Consider the following 18,255-nt stretch of genomic DNA (forward strand, 5'->3'; position numbering starts at 1 on the left):
GTTTGTCGTGCTGTGTTTATTTTGATGCTGCTGCTGGTGCTGTCCACCTAGCTTCAAGGAGCAGTAACTCCTCTGTTCTGATCCAAGTTGATTTAGCAAACATGGAGCCCCCCCCCCAGCTGTATGCAACGTCTGTGCTATGTCCTGGAGGGGTAGGGGTAAAAGGACATGAGGCTCCTGTCCCTGGAGGCTAGACCCTCCTCAGAGCCCCCACTGCTCCTATCTTAGCTCCCATCTCCCTCATTCTGAATCTTGCACTAGTTTTCATCCCTCCCTTGGCCCCCCCAAAACCTTTAGGGTGACATCTACACTGACAGCTGGTATGGCCTTCCATGACTGGACCCCTGCTGCCCTCCTCAGCCCTAACTGCCCCTGAGCTATCTGCACAGTGAGCCCCTCTCTTCCCAGACTCCTCCCCTTTCTGAAACACCATTTCTTCCCTTATTCCCCTAGCAGAATCATACATGTTACCCTTGGGGACTCAGTCCAGGCATTTCATCTGCTGGGAAGTCCCCTCTGTGCTTTCTCGAACTGGGTAGCCCCAGACACCCTCCATGGCAAACCTGGAAGTGCTATAGCATGATGGATCTCTCTCTCTCTCTCTCTCTCTCTCTGTCACTATCCTCGGCTCCTTTAAGCCACAGTGGAATGTTCTTTGTGTCTTTATCCACCAAGAATCAAGTATGGCCATGCTGAAAGCAGGCGTCCAGAGACAGACTGCAGAATGAGTGAGTTCAAGAGCTCACATTCAGCAACCTGAGAGCAACCCTTAGGAGGTGGTGAAATGGAAAAGAGGTTCTTCACCTGCTCCAGGGTTTCATAAAGTTCTAAAAATATATACCCCCAGTGTCATGATTTAAAGCTTTAAAATGGAAGCAACCCCTTGATTCTGATGTCCTAGTCTGAACAGAGAAAAAGAAACTTCCCATCCAAACATTGCCATGTGAAGCAGGTGTTGGGAGTGAGAAGCTACTTAGTACTTTTAGTGACTGTCTCTCCCACTAGATGGAAAGAAGTTAGAGGCCAACTCCTTTTTATTTTTATTTTTAAATGTTTATTTATTTATTGAGAGAGAGAGAGAGCATGAATAGGGAAGAGGCAGAGAGAGAAAGAGAGAGAGGGAGAGAGAGAGAGAGAGAGAGAGAGAGAGAGAGAGAGAGAGAGAGAGAGAGAAAATCCCAGGCAGGCTCCATACTCAGCACGGAGCCCAACTCGAGGCTCAATCTAATGACCAGAACCATGAAATCAAGCCCTGACCCATGATCAAGAGTCAGACGCCTAACTGACTGAGCCACCCAGGTGCCCCAGAGGGCATCTCTTTTTTAAAACCCCAGGTCCCAGCATAGTGCCTCCTCCATAGAGAATGCCTGATTCCCCCACTGTTTTGGATAAATGGAATGTGAAAAGACAGTATTTGGCACAAATTTTTCTGAAATGTGCTAAATGTGTATATTTATGCTAAATGATAAATGTGTTATCTACATGTGTGAGAGATATACTTTAAATGTCACTAAACAAACCCTATGCTGAATCCTTCCATAACATGATTAACCCAGTTTTGGGGTTTTGTTTTTAGGATTTTTTTTTATTTCACAGTATTAGTACAGGTGCTTGCCATCTCTTGCCTGGATGATTAAAGAAGAAAGAAAGAAAGAAAGAAACCACCTTGAGGCGCTGGGGTGGCTCAGTCAGTTGAGCGTCTGACTTCAGCTCAGGTCATGATCTCACAGTTCTTGAGTTCGAGCCCCGTGATGGGCTCTGTGCTGACAGCTCAGGGCCTGGAGCCTGCTTTGGATACTGTGTCTCCCTCTCTCTCTGCACCACCCCCCACCCCCCCACCTGCCCGCTCACACACTGTCTCTCTCTCTCTCTCAAAAATAAACATTAAAAACAAAACAAAATCACCTCATGAATCCTTTTGCCTCTGCTATTCTTTTCAAAATACAGTATACATCTCCATTACTATAGTCATAACTGGTTTTTTTTTTTTTTTTAGAGGAGGGGGAGGGCAGAGAGAGGGAAAGACAGGATCTTTTTTTTTTTTTTTTTTTTTTTAAATCTTTATTTTTGAGAGAGAGAGAGAGAGCAAGCGTGAGACCAACACAGAGAGAGGGAGACACAGAATCCAAAGCAGGCTCCAGGCTCTGAGCTGTCAGCACAGAGCCTGACACGGGGCTTGAACTCATGATCCACGAGTTCAAGACCTGAGCCTAAGCCAGATGCTCAACTGACAGAGCTGCCCAGGCACCCTGAGAGAGGATGTTAAGTAGGCTCCATGCTCAGTGTGGAGCCTAACACAGGGCTCAATCCCATAACCCTGAGATGATGATCTAAGCCAAAACCAAGAGTCAGGTGCTTAACCAACTGAGCTACCTGTGTGCCCCAATAGCTGGCTTTTATTTTTTTTAATTTTTTAATTTTTTAATTTTTTTTTACCTCTCCTTCACTTTTATTTTTTTTTCAATATATGAAATTTATTGTCAAATTGGTTTCCATACAACACCCAGTGCTCATCCCAAAAGGTGCCCTCCTCAATACCCATCACCCACCCTCCCCTCCCTCCCATCCCCCATCAACCCTCAGTTTGTTCTCAGTTTTTGAGAGTCTCTTATGCTTTGGCTCTCTCCCACTCTAACCTCTTTTTTTTTTTTTCCCCTTCCCCTCCCCCATGGGTCTCTGTTAAGTTTCTCAGGATCCACATAAGAGTGAAAACATATGGTATCTGTCTTTCTCTGTATGGCTTATTTCACTTAGCATCACACTCTCCAGTTCCATCCACGTTGCTACAAAGGGCCATATTTCATTCTTTCTCATTGCCACATAGTACTCCATTGTGTATATAAACCACAATTTCTTTATCCATTCATCAGTTGATGGAAATTTAGGCTCTTTCCATAATTTGGCTATTGTTGAGAGTGCTGCTATAAACATTGGGGTACAAGTGCCCCTGTGCATCAGTACTCCTGTATCCCTTGGGTAAATTCCTAGCAGTGCTACTACTGGGTCATAGGGTAGATCTATTTTTAATTTTCTGAGGAACCTCCACACTGTTTTCCAGAGTGGCTGCACCAGTTTGCATTCCCACCAACAGTACAAGAGGGTTCCCATTTCTCCACATCCTCTCCAGCATCTATAGTCTCCTGATTTGTTCATTTTGGCCACTCTGACTGGCGTGAGGTGATATCTGAGTGTGGTTTTGATTTGTATTTCCCTGATGGGGAGCGCCGTTGAGCATCTTTTCATGTGCCTGTTGATAGCTGGCTTTTTAATTTTTTTTCAACGTTTTTTATTTTTTATTTTTGGGACAGAGAGAGACAGAGCATGAACGGGGGAGGGGCAGAGAGAGAGGGAGACACAGAATCGGAAACAGGCTCCAGGCTCCGAGCCATCAGCCCAGAGCCTGACGCGGGGCTCGAACTCACGGACCGCGAGATCGTGACCTGGCTGAAGTCGGACGCTTAACCGACTGCGCCACCCAGGCGCCCCAATAGCTGGCTTTTTAAAATACACATCACTGTGTCTCTCTAGAGCTTAGGGGTGTCTTATAATTCCTCTACTTTTAAAGGGACTGTGTCTAAGCTCTTGAACACGAAACACAGAGTCCCATAGCCAGGCCCCCTTCTGGCCTCCTCACATATCAAGCTCCATGGTGTGCTCTGTCCTATAGACAGTGTCCGTATGCATGGTGCATTTCCACCCCTCTCTGCCAGTGCTATTTGCTCTGATGTCCCCCTCCCCCTTCTCCTCCTTTTCCACTGAGAATCCAGAAGCTGGAAGAATGCTTTGGGCTGCAAGTGACAGAAAGCCTGACTCAAAACAGCTCCGACAGTAAGGAGTCTGTTATCTCACTTAAGAAAATCAATGTTGAGGCAATTCTGCGGTTGATTTAATGCTAAGTCAGCCATACAAGATCTGGGTTCATTCCAAGTTTCTGTTTTACCATCTTTGCTATAGCTTTTGTCCCCACCATGGGTAGAATTGTTTACCACAGGCTTATGTTTATATTAGTGAATCAGTCAGGGTTTTCCAGAGAAACAGAACCAATAGTGTGTGTGTGTGTACACGTGCACCCCATCTGTATGTGTCTATATGTAAAGAGAGATTTATTCTAAGGAATTGGCTCATTTGATTGTGGACACTGACAGATCTGTAACTTGCAGGGCAGGCTGGCAGGTTGGACATCCAGAGAGGAGATGGTGTAGTTTGAGGCCAAAAGGTTCTAGAAGCATAATTCCCTCTTTCTTGGGGGAACCTCAGTCTTTTTCTCTCAAGGCCTTCAACTGATTTGATGAGGCCCACTGCCATTAGGAAGAGTAGTCTGCTTCAGTTAAGCTCCACTGTTGTAAATGGTAATCTCATCTTTAAAAAATCCTCACGGAGACATCAAGGATAGTGTTTGACAAAGTATCTTGGTACTGCAGACCATCCAATCTGATGCAGGAAATTAGCCATCATGATGTCTAAATCCATCAGTCTCAAGAATAATATGAAATCACCATGATTGGGGTAGATAGTAATCAAGAGTAACTTTCTGGGGCTGGGGAAGGACTCCTTCTGAGCCCATGGCTGTCTGGGGGGGGTGAACACAAATCAAATCGGGGCTCTGCCTGCAAAGTAGGCTGTAGTTAGGGGTGAGGCTAGATGAAGGTGTGGATTTGAGCAGGTAAACGAAGTCTACTAGTCAACAGGCAGACAGAATCACAACACTACAGGCTCCTTTACATGTTCTCTAGACCCTATTAGAGGCCTTGTTACACTGAGTCATGGGTTTATGGCTTATCTTCCTCTTTAGACAGTAGGTTCATCCTTGAATAATAACTGTGTACCCATTACCTCTTTATCAACAGCCCCATACATGGTTCTCAACACTAGGAGCCTACCCCATAGGTGCTTTGAACTGACCGAAGTGGGTTATTCTTGTGCTAAATCAACCCCAGGCTTGCCACTCTTAGAGAAGTCCTATATTTCTACGCACCACAAGCTGTTGAAATCACAGATTCACAACTGTTATGCCAACTGACAATTATTTCTAGATACTCTTGTAAAGAACTTACAGGGCAATAAAACTTGTCCAAATCATCTCGTCATACAGAGTTCTCTTTTCTTTCACACATCCATACCATGAAAAAAAATCCCAGTGGCAAATCAAGGAACACTGTCAACCTTATATTCAGCAATGATAATAAGAGATAAAGGGTCTCTTTATTGCCCTAAGCACCAATTTAGATAAAGTAGGTCATTTGGAGTCTGTCAGATGTTAGGGCTTCAGGTCCAATTACTTAATTCAAAAATTCTCATGACTCTTATCTTTTTTTTTAACAGAGTGGAGTGCCCCAAAGTTTAGGAAGTAAAATCATCAGCTACCAGTCTTCTGTACCAGGAATCCAAAGGGCTTTGAGACCATTCAATGCAAAGGATGATCAAGTCACTTCTCAGTTGGTCATTGCGTCCAGACCAGTTGCGTTCACCCATCCCGGGAACAATTACTAAGCATCCCCCATGTTCTATGCATCATGAGAGACCTTCACTTGCATTATTATATTTTCAGTTTATGGCTCTCTGCCTTTTCTGAAGCAGAGAAGTATCAGATATCCAACTACACTGCTACCGATAAAATAGTAATAGTTATATCAAGAACAACTGATATGTCCTGCCTCACACCATGCACCACACATTACCATAAGCACCTTATCTGCATTATCTAATTTAATCCTCACAAAACCTCATGAGGCTGACTGAGTCCTTATCTCCATTTTAACAGATGGATAACCCAAGGATCTGAGAGTAGGCAGGCAACTTGCTGACAGAACTACCAATAGGAAGCCATAGAACCCAGACTCAATGCCAGGTCTGCCTGGCTCCAGATTCCACTCTCAGACCTCCACACCTTACTGCTTACCATATAGCAGGTTTTATTCATAGTATCTCATATAAAGCTGGAAATGAGGGGAAGTTTGACTTTTTTAAATCAACACATAAAAGGAAAGATAAAACTTCTTTCCTGTGGCTGTCTGAGAAGCAACTGCCAAATCAAAAGAGGACCTTGCAAGCGTGTAGAGAAGGAATGTGTCAACAGAGTGGAAAACATCAAAAATAAAATGTGGGGCAGAAGAGCAAAACTTTGCACCGCCTCTTCCATATTATCCATCAACACTTCAGTCACTACAGAGGATATTATTAGTTTAGCAGGACTCATTATAACCTGAAGGGAATGCCCTTTGTGGCTCTACTCCCATAATCACAAAGCACATGAGTGTCATTATAAACACAACTTCTGGGATGCCTTGAATATGGGAAGCAGATCCCTTAGAAACACAATAAGCACTCCATTGGAAAGGGATGTCTCCAGTTGTTATGGATAAAATGCCATGTATCTATATCACACCATATGAATATAGCACGTGTCAATTAAGTTGTTCCAAGATTATTATTAGAAACCTGATCGTTTCTGGGTGAATTAATCAAGACCGGTTTCTATGCCCACTGGGCCAAGGGATAAATGTACCAGAGTAAATTTGTGCAGTTAATAATATCAATTTATGAGGCTATTTGGCAGCCAGCTGGTTTTTTTGTGGGTCACCCACTCTCCCCCACCAAGCTGTTTCCTCTTCTTGGAAAGCCCCAAGAGCGTGTATTACTGTCCCACGGCACAACCGAGAGTGATGCTCCAAGGGCTTTAACAACTTGCTGAGCTCTGCACAGGTGATGTAATGAACTCTACAGAAGAACGGGCACAGGCCATATAGCAGCCAAGAATGAACCAGGGGCACTGTTCTTCCCACCTGCCACCAACTACAAAGATCTCCACTGACACTGGAGCTTTCTGTTCTTAGGGCCTAAGTGGGGGCTCCATACTCGCTTCTCTCAAGAGCTTTCTTTCTTACCTTCCCACATCTCAGCAGTTTAAAATATTCTGACATATCTCACCTGCCTTCCCCTCCATCCTTCTCCTTACCATTCTTGCTCTTTCTCTCGCCTCTCTCCCCACGGAAGTCTGATACAGCAGAAGGATGAGGTGAGAGTGGTGGGGAAGACAGGAGAACTCTCCACCTTCCTTCGAAACTAGAGTCATGGCTTTAATTTCTGGCTCTGCCTTGTCTTCAGTTCTCTTCCCCCAATGCTGATGGCATCCACTCCGCCTGTTATTTTTAGCCTGTGCTTGGCTCAATGTGCTAAGTCCTGACCACAGATGCTACTGAAGTGACATCAGTGACAGCATGCATCCCAGCAAGCCTCACTGTCATGGTCAGCCTTTCCAGCCTTCCTGTTTCATCAATGTTCAAAGATGGCTCTTTCTCGCTTCACCGAACTCCAGCAGACAGAGCTTCAACACTCTGTCCTCCCCTGGCCTCTCCCTGGAAGAGCCACCTGCAGAGGGAAAGGCCTTGGCAGGTAGGCTCAGATGGAAAAAGGTGGTCTTGCCTAAACCGCCACTCCTGAACAAACCTTCCCCGGATGGAGCATTCACCTGCAGTGGCAGAGGAACCCTGCTGCTTCTGGCGATACCTTTCCTGCCATGTAGCAAACGCAAAATTCTGGAAATAATATTCTATTTCATTCAAATTATTTTCTTAAAAATAAAATGACAAGAATAAATGTGTCTTTACCTGGAACAAAGCTTCCCTGGACCACCTCCTTGTACGCCCACCAGCCTTCATGGATTTTTGGTGAATTCTGTTGAGCTAAAAGGGGGAAGAGAGGAAGAGAGATTAAGAGAATAGCAGACAATCCTTTGGTCCTGGCCATGTAAGAAGGGTGAACAGACATACAGTACTCCTTTTCTACCCACAAGCCATCCAGCATCCCTCCCTCTTCTTTTCTTTAAAACAGATTATTAACCTGTAAATATACTGTCATTGCGTTTTTATACAAAGCACTCAGGAGAGGTCTATTGAAGAGAAGTAGACAGTAATTATGTATTTAAGCCTATGTGAATTCCCCCATCACTTGTCTCTACCTCTGAATCACCTCTTTGCCACACCTGCCCCTACACTCATGTACACACACATGCACGTACACACACACACACACACACACACACACACACCACTCAGATTGAGGCTGATCCCATGCACAAGCCAGGCAAGAACTCTCCATGTGCACAGACCCCTTAGGAACAGAGAGGGCATAAGGCATTTGCTAAAAGGGCTAGGCTAAAAGAGGGAAGGGTGCAATTGGCCAGCTTTCCTCAGGTTCTAGGAAAATGAAAACAAGAATATAAACAATCATGGTGAGAGGTTTTGACACCGTGAAGAGAAAAAATGGAAAGCCCAAGTAACTGGGACAGAGCATAGGGATCTGTGAGCTCATGCTGACGTGATCTCAGGATAATCTCTGACCTTATGACAGATGGTGGGTGAATTGGGGCGATTCTATTACATGTGGGTATACACCCCAAAGTGCAGAGAATACAGACTTGTGTGGATCCCTTTACTACTGAACAGTATTCATATTTCAGCTTCCCTTCACACTGGAAGAAAATAAGGTCATTTCAACCATATTTGTAATCTGGCAAATAAATAGAAATGTTAAGCCTTGACTTTTATTTCCTTTCTTTAAATCTTATTCTTTTTTTCAGTCTCCTTCAGACTCATCATTCTGGGTTAGAGATAATGACACAAGACAATGTGTCTGAAAGCACAGTTTTGTGTAGAGAAAGGATTTGCCAAATTAAACTTCATTTTCCATATGAGCTCCAATTGCTTAGATCCAAGTGTCTTCCCAGAGTAAAGATACTTTTTCTGCCTATGACCTTAAGGCCCCTGAGGCTTGCAGCTCTGTGATGAAGAAGGGTTTATAACACAGGATGAGTGAAAGAGAAGCCAACTGCTTCTGGAGTTGACAATGAGGTTTGGTGTCTTCAGACACGACCAGAACAGGAACAAAGAACCTATTGAAGGCTCTGGAAAGGTATCACCTTGGAAGTCACCCAATACAAATCTAGGGCTTTGGGATGCATCAAAGTACCCTGGGTTACCCAGTACCCCACTTCCAGGTGGAGTGGATAGAGAACTCAGATGTTCCCACAGCCCTGGAGGAAGCCCTAAAGGCAGGGGAGTTGAAAGCCAGTGCATCTGTCCTGGGCAGCAGGCAGGAAGTGGCCTCAAAGCAGAGGCTGCAATGGCTTTGTCCAGCCAAGGACAACAGAGTTAACAGAGACTCCACGTATTTGTGTCACTAGGGAAAGACAAGGAGATTTGAAGTCAGCCAGGAAATCTTTACATCTGATCAAGTTGAGAAACCAGATCAAGACTTACATGGTTGGAAAGTTTACCAAGTAGGTGGACAAAGGATACTTCTCAGGTTCAGCACAATTCCGATGCCTCCTCTGAGACCTAACATTGCCAGATCCACTCTTACCCTCCTTCCCAGCTCACGGGAGGGAAAGAAGGGAATGCCAAAGGCTCAGAAATCTATGAGATCAGATTCACCTAATGTACTCAGACCCAGGGGCTCATTTTTGAAACATTTTGTAACGCTCGCCTTGATAAGTAAATAAAACTTATAGGCAGTACATTCTAGAAAGAAAGAAAGAAAGAAAGAAAGAAAGAAAGAAAGAAAGCAAGCAAGCAACTCTGATATTTCACTAAACCTCAGCTCAACTCTGCTGCACATGAAGCATGTCCCAAGCCTGGAAGAAATAACACACATCTGAAAGCCCAAAAGTATTGAATGGCAAACATCGCCTAACAGCTTTGCATTACAGATGAGCCAGGATTGATTATCCCTACCAAAAAAGACAAGAATTTCTGAGTTTTATAAAAAGGCACCAAATTTTATCCAATCAGGATTGTTGCCTGTCTTGAACAATTTTAACCATAAATGCAGCTTGCTTGCTCTTTCTTTTGCTTGCTTGCTTTTTAATATGGCCTTCTTTCTTTATTCTCAGAGGTAGTTGTTGGGAAAACCATAGTCTCTTGTATATATGTATCATTACAAGTAAAGATCTGCACAGCACTAAAAACTGTTTTATATTAAATATTTTTACCAAGCTGTTTTACAAAAACCTTTGTTGCTAGTCCTTACACACACATCCATTTCAAAAACGAACATAGTGCTTTAGCTATAATGTAAAGGATAGATGAATGTAATTCGAAATAATATATATTTGTGTATGCTTGAGACTGATGCATTAGAACAGACACTGGTAAATGATCATCTACTAAGCAAAGATGGCCCACTGACTGTTCTGGTACCAGTCAAGAGCTAAGAATGGTTTTGCATTTTTAAGTAGTTAAGAAAATAAAAAAGGATGTCTTGTGACATGTGAAAATTATATTAAATGGAAATTTCAGTGTCTATAAATAAAGTTTTATTGAAACACAGCCATGCCCACCTATTTATATATTGCCTATGGCTGCTTTCTCACTAGAATGGCAGAGTTGAATAATTGTGACAGAAACCAAATGGCCCGCAAAACTTAAAATATCTCCTATATGGCTCTTTACACAAAGTTTGCTGATTGTTAATTTACAAACATAATTTCAAAAAACAACACAGTGTAATGCTTTACCTGTAATACAAAGGATTAATGGATAATCTGTAATAAAAAAATATATATTTCAGTTTATAAATACTTGGTTGTTATGCACCAAAGAATGAAGAAGTTGGATGCTTGAACAAATAATACGGTTGTACTGTATCTGGGAGGCCACGATCCACAGGTGGCATTGCTCTTGGTGGTCTGATTTTCCAAAATACTCAACAACTCTTGGTAAAGTTCAGAACAAAATAAAGTACCATCTTCCCTTGATATACACAGTATTTGCACTGCCGAAGAACAGGGTATACTAAAACTATGTAAGAGATATTCTGTTCATAGGCAACATGGAGTTTGTAAGTTCAGATAAAAATTTGTCACTCACTTGAATGTCTGCTTGGACATGGGACAACGTATCACTGTCTGAAACCGTCAAATATGTTACAGAGCATATTCTCTGCCCACCCTGACCCAGTTGGTGTCAAATGCAGTATCTTTCATTAAAACAATCTCACCATGCCCTTCTTGACAGTCATCGACCTAATGGGATTATTTATAGCACTATTTACATATGCTAACTGAGTGAGGATAAAACATCATGTTGAATACTGATCAGAGGAGACAGTTTTCCCTAAAGGTCTATCTGAATTGTAGTGTCAAGTCCACATGTCACCACCGTGTTGTATATTCAAGTATTTTTTCTGCTTTTTCCTGCCATTTGACCATATCCTCAAGAAACTATCATTTCCAGTGAGGAAGAAAGAGAAAGCAAAGATGTTTGCTCTTAAGACGACCACAAAGGAAAGCTAATTCCAACACAGTCCTGAGAAAACTAGTCGACTAAGTTTTCAGATTTGTAGATACATTCATATTCTCTCTCTCTCTTCTCTCCGTGCACACCCCCCCACCCCCCACGCCACACACAGAGGCTGTTTAAGGAAGACCTATCAGTCTGACTGAAGCACTGATTTAAGAGATGTGATTTAAAAGGTAGAAGAAAATAAAGTCTTTGGATAATTAAGGGTATTGCAACTGACAAAAGTATCACTGAAAGCTTCTGTCCCATTCAGAAGGCTGCAAAAAGCCTTGCTCTCCCTTCATTCCTCCTAGGCCAGCCCATCCATTCAGAAGTGAAATTATGTAACACTTTAATAGGTGGGAAGACAATCAGATCATCTGAATGAAGTCTGTTATAATGATAGAACTGCATAGTCTCTGTTTGCTTTCTTTGACATGCCTTGTGAAGGATGCAAACTCGCCCTGCAAAAATCCATCAGCCTGAGCTGAGCCCACTTGCTGTCCATCAATTACAAAATACGATGCCTGCAGGCTAGATTTGAAGAAAAGCAAGGTGCTTTATATAATGTGTTTTCAAATGCCCTTGTATGCCCTGTCTGGCCTCATACTGTTGGGCAATGTGGAAAGACAGGACAGCACATTGTAAACGCACCTCATTTAAAGCCCTGCTACAGTAACCATGAGTGTTGCAACAGAGCTCAGAGAGAAATACTGGCTTTCCATTTTAAATCTTCCTAGCCAGATCCTCCATTATCACCTGTTGTTTACATCTGATACCCAGTGAGTGGAGAGCCGGTTGAGAATTCCTCACAGCAAACAGGTGAACAGAAAGCAGCCTTAGCTGCTGCAGCACTCTGCCGGTGGATAGGATTTCTTTACTTAACGTGCAACCAGCCCTTGGGAAAGATCCAGGTGTCTAATCAAAAAAAATTGTGTTGACAGTAAAAGCTGTCATCCCTGCCAGATGAGGAGAGATATACATAGCAAGGGCCCCTCTCTTGATAGTAAGGAAAACATATTTCAATGTTATTCTCCTTTTTTTCATTGTGGCAGTTTGAGAACTTGTGAGTTTCAAAAGAAAACTCAGAATCCCCGCATTTGGAAAGAGACACAGAATTCATTGCTCCAATCTCCTTCTGGGCATTTGAGGAAATTGACGAACAGAGGAAGGCCGCCACTAAAAAGAAAAAAAAAATGTATATGGTGTCTTAGAACAAGAGTCAGCAAACTTTTTCTGTAAATGGCCAGATAATAAATATTGGAGGCTTTGAAGGTCATTCAGTCCCTGTCCCCACTACTCCTCTGTGCCACTGTAGTCCAAAAGCAGCCAGGGACTATATATAAATGAATGGCTGTAGCTATGTGCCAGTAAAATGCATTTACAAACACAGACAGAGGGCTGGATTTGGTCTGTGGTGGGCAGCACTGTGCTGATTCCTGTCTTAGAGCTAGTTCTGCTTCCCTGCTCAAACATTCAGAGGTGAGCTACTTTAAAAGGAAAATTAGAAAGAATTTGGAAGGAAATGAGTTTCTAATTACAAGTAAATGGCATCTGATCAATAAGCACTGTAGAACGCATGTATAATCCTAAATCTTTTCCAAACTCCCTGAAATTGATCACCAGAGTCTACACAAAATACCACCATGCCCCATCCAAGTCCATTTCCTCTGGGCTAAACCATCAAACTTGTAGGGACCTCATATAAACATGCCAGTCCACACCCTCATGCTGGGTTTTTCAAATAGTCATTAAGGAACAGACTGATTCCTAAAACCCTTCTTACCCTTCCCATACATCTATAAAGCATGTTTCTGGATGACTCGTGGGATTCTCAACTGTTTCCATAGATAGAGTATGTTTTCACATGCTAATTCCCTCACATCATTTTGAGATGAACTTTTGCAACTCTCCCCTCTCTCTATATTTTCAATCCTATCACCACCTAACACCTAACACCTAACATCTTGTGTTCAGAGAAAACACAATCGTGGACCATCTCCATGTGGAAATTACAGTGGCTTCTTGACCTAATGGAAAAGAAAACTCAAGAGCAACAATTGAGAGTACCCTGGTGTGGTGGGGGAGGAAATGGCACAAGATGGAACAGAAGAGCCCTCACCAAGGGATCTGCAGGAGAAGGGCAATGGCTTGATAAGACTCCAGTCAACAGGCACCTAACCGTAAGCATGCACTTTGCAAAAAGTGCACTTCCAAGCCCTTGCTCAGTACAATGGTATCTGTGCCAGGTGGTCTAGGACAAGGGGAGATGGAACCAAATATAGGGGAGAGGCAGTTAGAGTCTAGGGACTACTGTGTTACTTAGTTTTAATGGGATGTGAGGAGTCCTGAAGAGTATCTTCCTTAGGAAACTCCTTTTCTCTGCCTAGGAGGTAACATAAGGAAGGACACACCCAGCCTATTGGATCAGAACACCAGATGTTAGAAGGTGAAAAAAAAAGCCATGCTATCACTGGATGCAGGATGCAAAATATCACACTCCCTATCCCCATGACAATCACTGTTTTCCCTTAAAGGGTCAAGCCTGTCCCCTACACGGGAAGCAGGAACAGAGAAGAGCATGGATCACCAGAGGAAATGGAAATGGCCATCCTGGTACATTGCACGGCCCCCCTGGGCCTGCCAGGGATAATGCTCTTGCCAAGTGCTTGACTTTTATACATGGTGTAGGTCTCTCCCTCCTCCATGCACCTGTCATATTATGTTATCCTACATGTGGGCACTGAGATCGTGCTCCACACTTATCTGGTTCCATGTCATTCTTTCACAGTCAACTGTAACTTTCTTGAGGCCAGAAAACATGTCTTCTCTTGAAATCCCATGATTTACGCAAATCTCGGTCCACAAGAGGTGCCCAACAAAGCTGGAGGAGTGCGTGAAAAATGCTGTGTCAAGCGGAACATGATATACAAAATTGCGGTACAGCTCAAACAGTCCTTGGGAGGTTGTAGTTTATATCCCAAGACTTGTTGGTGTGATGCCCGTATCTGTGGCAATGGGAACGTCCACAGAAGCGTGTTGAAGTTGGTTGACAGGCCCACACTCACTTGACAGATGGAAGGGCACCAGGAGCTGACACTCTGCCTAGAGAAATCAAAGCCACAGCAAACTGTTATCTGGCTCAATGTGTTTCATTGAAAAGTACGGTGGGGGTGGGGGTGATACTCTACCTGAGGGTACTTACATCTGTGCCATTCTTTACATTTTTTTAAGTTGTAAGAAAAGGGTGAGACTCCTCTCTATCCCCCTATCCGACGTGACCCCCATTTACCCTAAAAACTAGACAGAACACTCAGACCAAGGATTGCACTGGCTAACTGAGCCACAAAATGACTGTTCCAAGCACAGAAATCACATATAAGCCAGAACCACCTTGCACATTTGGTCAGACTCAAGCAAGCTGGCATTAACATTGTATGTGCATTGGAAGAGTAAGAAAAAAAAAAACTGGTAGAACGGACTGTATTACTTTCACCTAAATGACTCAGAATGAAATGGCAATCAAGAGGTTCAAATGTAGCTGTAGTCAAAAATCAATGAAAGGAGGGTGTCTGGGTGGCTCAGTTGGTTAAGCATCTGACTCTTGATTTCAGCTCAGGTCATAATCATGAGATCAAGACCCGCATCTGGCTCTGTGCTGACAGCACAGAGCTTGCTTGGGATTCTCTCTCTCCCTCTCTCTGTCCTTCCCTTGCTTGCATGTGCTATCTCTCTCTCTCTCTCTCTCAAAATAAATAAACATTTTTAAAAAATCAACATGAGGAAAAGTCCCTAATATGGATGATTTTTAGCCCCTCTAACTGGTATTCTAGAATCCCTGCCATTTGGATTTACCAATCTGAAGTCATTTCACATAATCTTTACAAAATTTCTGCTCTACCTGCTGTCCCCAAGTATTCCTGTTTACTACTCTTCTCACACCTTTGCTTTTGCCTTTTTGTTTTACTGCTTGGAATTCTCTCTTTATCTACTTCTTCTTGACTAGCCTTACTTGATTCTCAAAGCCTCACCAATTTGCCCTCTTTTCAAAAAATTATTCCTGATCATTTTAGTTCCACTGTGATCCCTCACTTCCCTGAATTTCAGCATGTTAGTGTCTCATTTGTCACTTTCATTATTTCAACAAACGTCACTGAGTACCTGTGTTTGTGAGGCAGTGTTCTAAGCATCGAACATACAAAGTTCCTGTTTTCCAAGGACTTGTATTCTATTGGAGGGGATAGAAAAAAAAAACACAAGTAACTAAATTAAACTAGAAGGAGAACATTATGTACAGAAAGTATTCTGCAGTATAATCAAAGATTAGGACAAGACGGACTTTAGATTGTGTGACAGTAGATGGCCTTTGAGATTATGATACTTAATCTGAGATTTAAATGACAAAAAAGATATGGCCTCCTGAAGATGAATAGCACTAGTATTTCAAGTGGATTCAAAGGCCCTAAGGAGGCACAAGGAACTTTTCAAGAAACAGAAAAGTAGCCATGAGGGGTGAACGACAGTAGATGCATGGAAAGAGAGGTTTAAGATGAAGCTGATGATTTAGGTTGCGGTCCAGAAGAAAGATGGTGGTGGCTTCAACTAGGATTATGTTGGTGAAAACAGAAGTGGATGGACACCATATGATTTAAAGGAAGACTGAAGAGAACAGCCTGATGGAAAGAATGAGGGAAGTTAAAGACCACAGATCAAAGAGAGCTCCTACCTTTCTAAAAAAGTTTTTTTTTAATGTTTATTTTTGAAAGAGAGAGACATCATGAGCAGGGGAGGAGTAGAGAGAGAGGGAGACACAGAATCCAAAGCAGACTCCAGGCTCCCAGCTGTCAGCATAGAGACCAATGCAGGGCTCACACCCATGAACCATGAGATCATGACCTGAGCTGAAGTCGGACACTTAACTAAGACACCCAGGCTCCCAGAGAGCTCCTACCTTTTTTGACCTGAGTGATTCAATGTTGACAGTTATTGAGATAACAAAAGAGATGGAGGAGGAGTATCTTTGCAGCATGAAGGAAAGTCAAAAGTTCCATTTGAGTGGCACCTGGGTGGCTCAGTGGGTTAAGTGTCTGACTCTTGGTTTCAGCTCAGTTCACCATCTCACGGTTCACGAGTTCAAGACCCACGTGGGGCTCTGCATTAACAGTGCAGAACCTGCCTGGATCCTCTCTCTCTGCCCCTCCCTCACTCGTTCTTTCTTTCTCTCTCTCTCAAAATAAATAAACTTAAAAAAAAAGGAGTTCCACTTGAGATGGTGAATGAGCATTTACACAGAGGTGTCAGGTAGGTGGCTGGATAGAAAATGAATTCTGAAGAGTCAAAGTGGGATATGCATTTATGACTCTTTGACATATAAATGATATTTAAAACACTGAGTTTAGAAGAGGTCACCAAGAAGAATATGAAAATGTAAAGAGAGAGACCAAAAGGGACAGAGAATAGAGCTCTGGGATGTTCAATATTTAGAGGTTGAACTGAGGAGGAAAATCTGAGAAAAGATTGAGAGGGACAGGCATTAAGGGTAGAGACAAAAAAGAAACAAGAGAGAAAAATAGTAGTCTGGTGCTATTCCTTGTATCTTTATTTACTTTCTCTTGTTAGATAGATAGATAGATAGATAGATAGATAGATAGATAGATAGATATAGATACATTTTAGAATAGTTTTAGTTTCATAGAAAAATTACAAAGATAGACACTTCCCACATAAACTCACACTCAATCTCTGTTATTATCTCTATCCTTCATCAGTATCTTTGTCACAATTAATGAAACAGTATCGATACGTTAGTAGTAACTAATGTCCACACTCTATTCAGATGTCCTGTATTATCTAACCTGAAGCCCTTTCCCTGTTCCGGGATCCCATCAGGATCCCACATTCCACTTAGCTGTCATGTCTCCTTAGGCTTCTCATGGCTGCAGCAATTTCCTCATATACTTTTAATTTGTGGCTTCCGACGGCCCTGTCTCCCTAACTAAATTAAAACCATCTCAAGGGTAAATCTTGTGCCTCGTCGACTCTAACATAACGCATGTAATAGGTGCCCTGGGCATGCTGTTTAATAAATATCTGTTTAACAAACCTAGGAAGGGGCGAGAGAGACAGGTGAAGCTCCATTTAGAAATGCCATTCATAAGTTTTCTAGGAATACCCACCCTTCACGATCCTTGCCATTTTCCCTAAGGTAAGTTTAATGGTAAAGAGTCATGAGAACTGGGGCGCCTAGGTGGCACAGTCGGTTAAGCGTCCGACTTCAGCCAGGTCACGATCTCGCGGTCCGTGAGTTCGAGCCCCGCGTCAGGCTCTGGGCTGATGGCTCGGAGCCTGGAGCCTGTTTCCGATTCTGTGTCTCCCTCTCTCTCTGCCCCTCCCCCGTTCATGCTCTGTCTCTCTCTGTCCCCAAAATAAATTAAAAACGTTGAAAAAAAAATTAAAAAAAAAAAAAAAAAGAGTCATGAGAACTTAAGAACCATGTCACTCAAATAATAACAATAGTAGAACACAGAAGAAAAGGGATGAAAAAAATCTCTCATCTATGTGAGACTGTAGCTATAATTTCGTTTTCTGCCTCTCTCACCAAACATCACTTCCTGAGTTGTTTTCCTCTTGTTGTTAATGTCTTTTTTGATAGTCCTTGTAGTGGATATGCCATAATTCCTCCATTATGCCCTTCCAGTTGGCTATCTGGTTATTTGAATACTGCAGTTCTTTAAGTCCAGAGTTTCCCCCGCTCCTCTTTTAGAATCTTAATCTTCAAGTGCAGCATACCAAAATCAAGGTCAAAGGACAAAGGATACGTGTATTTGTTAACTTACCTGGTAAAAAAAATGTATAGCGATTTGCATCACCATAGTAATGTAAGTGGTTATTTTTAAGGGGAAATTCTGGGGTAACTTCAAGACAAATAAATAATGATAGAATAATGCTAATCTAACTGAAAAGCAAATTTGACCTCTGA

General features: G+C 42.7%; 1 protein-coding gene across 3 annotated transcripts in view; it reads right to left on the reverse strand.

Moving 5' to 3' along the window:
• CA10 (carbonic anhydrase 10) overlaps nt 1–18,255 on the reverse strand; it is a 493,759-nt gene that overhangs the window by 399,110 nt on the left and 76,394 nt on the right. For all 3 annotated transcript variants that reach the window (XM_058704424.1, XM_058704426.1, XM_058704423.1), the window contains one exon: nt 7,608–7,682. In XM_058704424.1, coding sequence (XP_058560407.1) covers nt 7,608–7,682 — 75 coding nt within the window. The remainder of the gene's footprint in view (nt 1–7,607; nt 7,683–18,255) is intronic.

The sequence above is a fragment of the Neofelis nebulosa genome, chromosome 16 (genome assembly GCF_028018385.1).
Source record: "Neofelis nebulosa isolate mNeoNeb1 chromosome 16, mNeoNeb1.pri, whole genome shotgun sequence".
NCBI classification, from domain to species: Eukaryota; Metazoa; Chordata; class Mammalia; order Carnivora; family Felidae; genus Neofelis; species Neofelis nebulosa.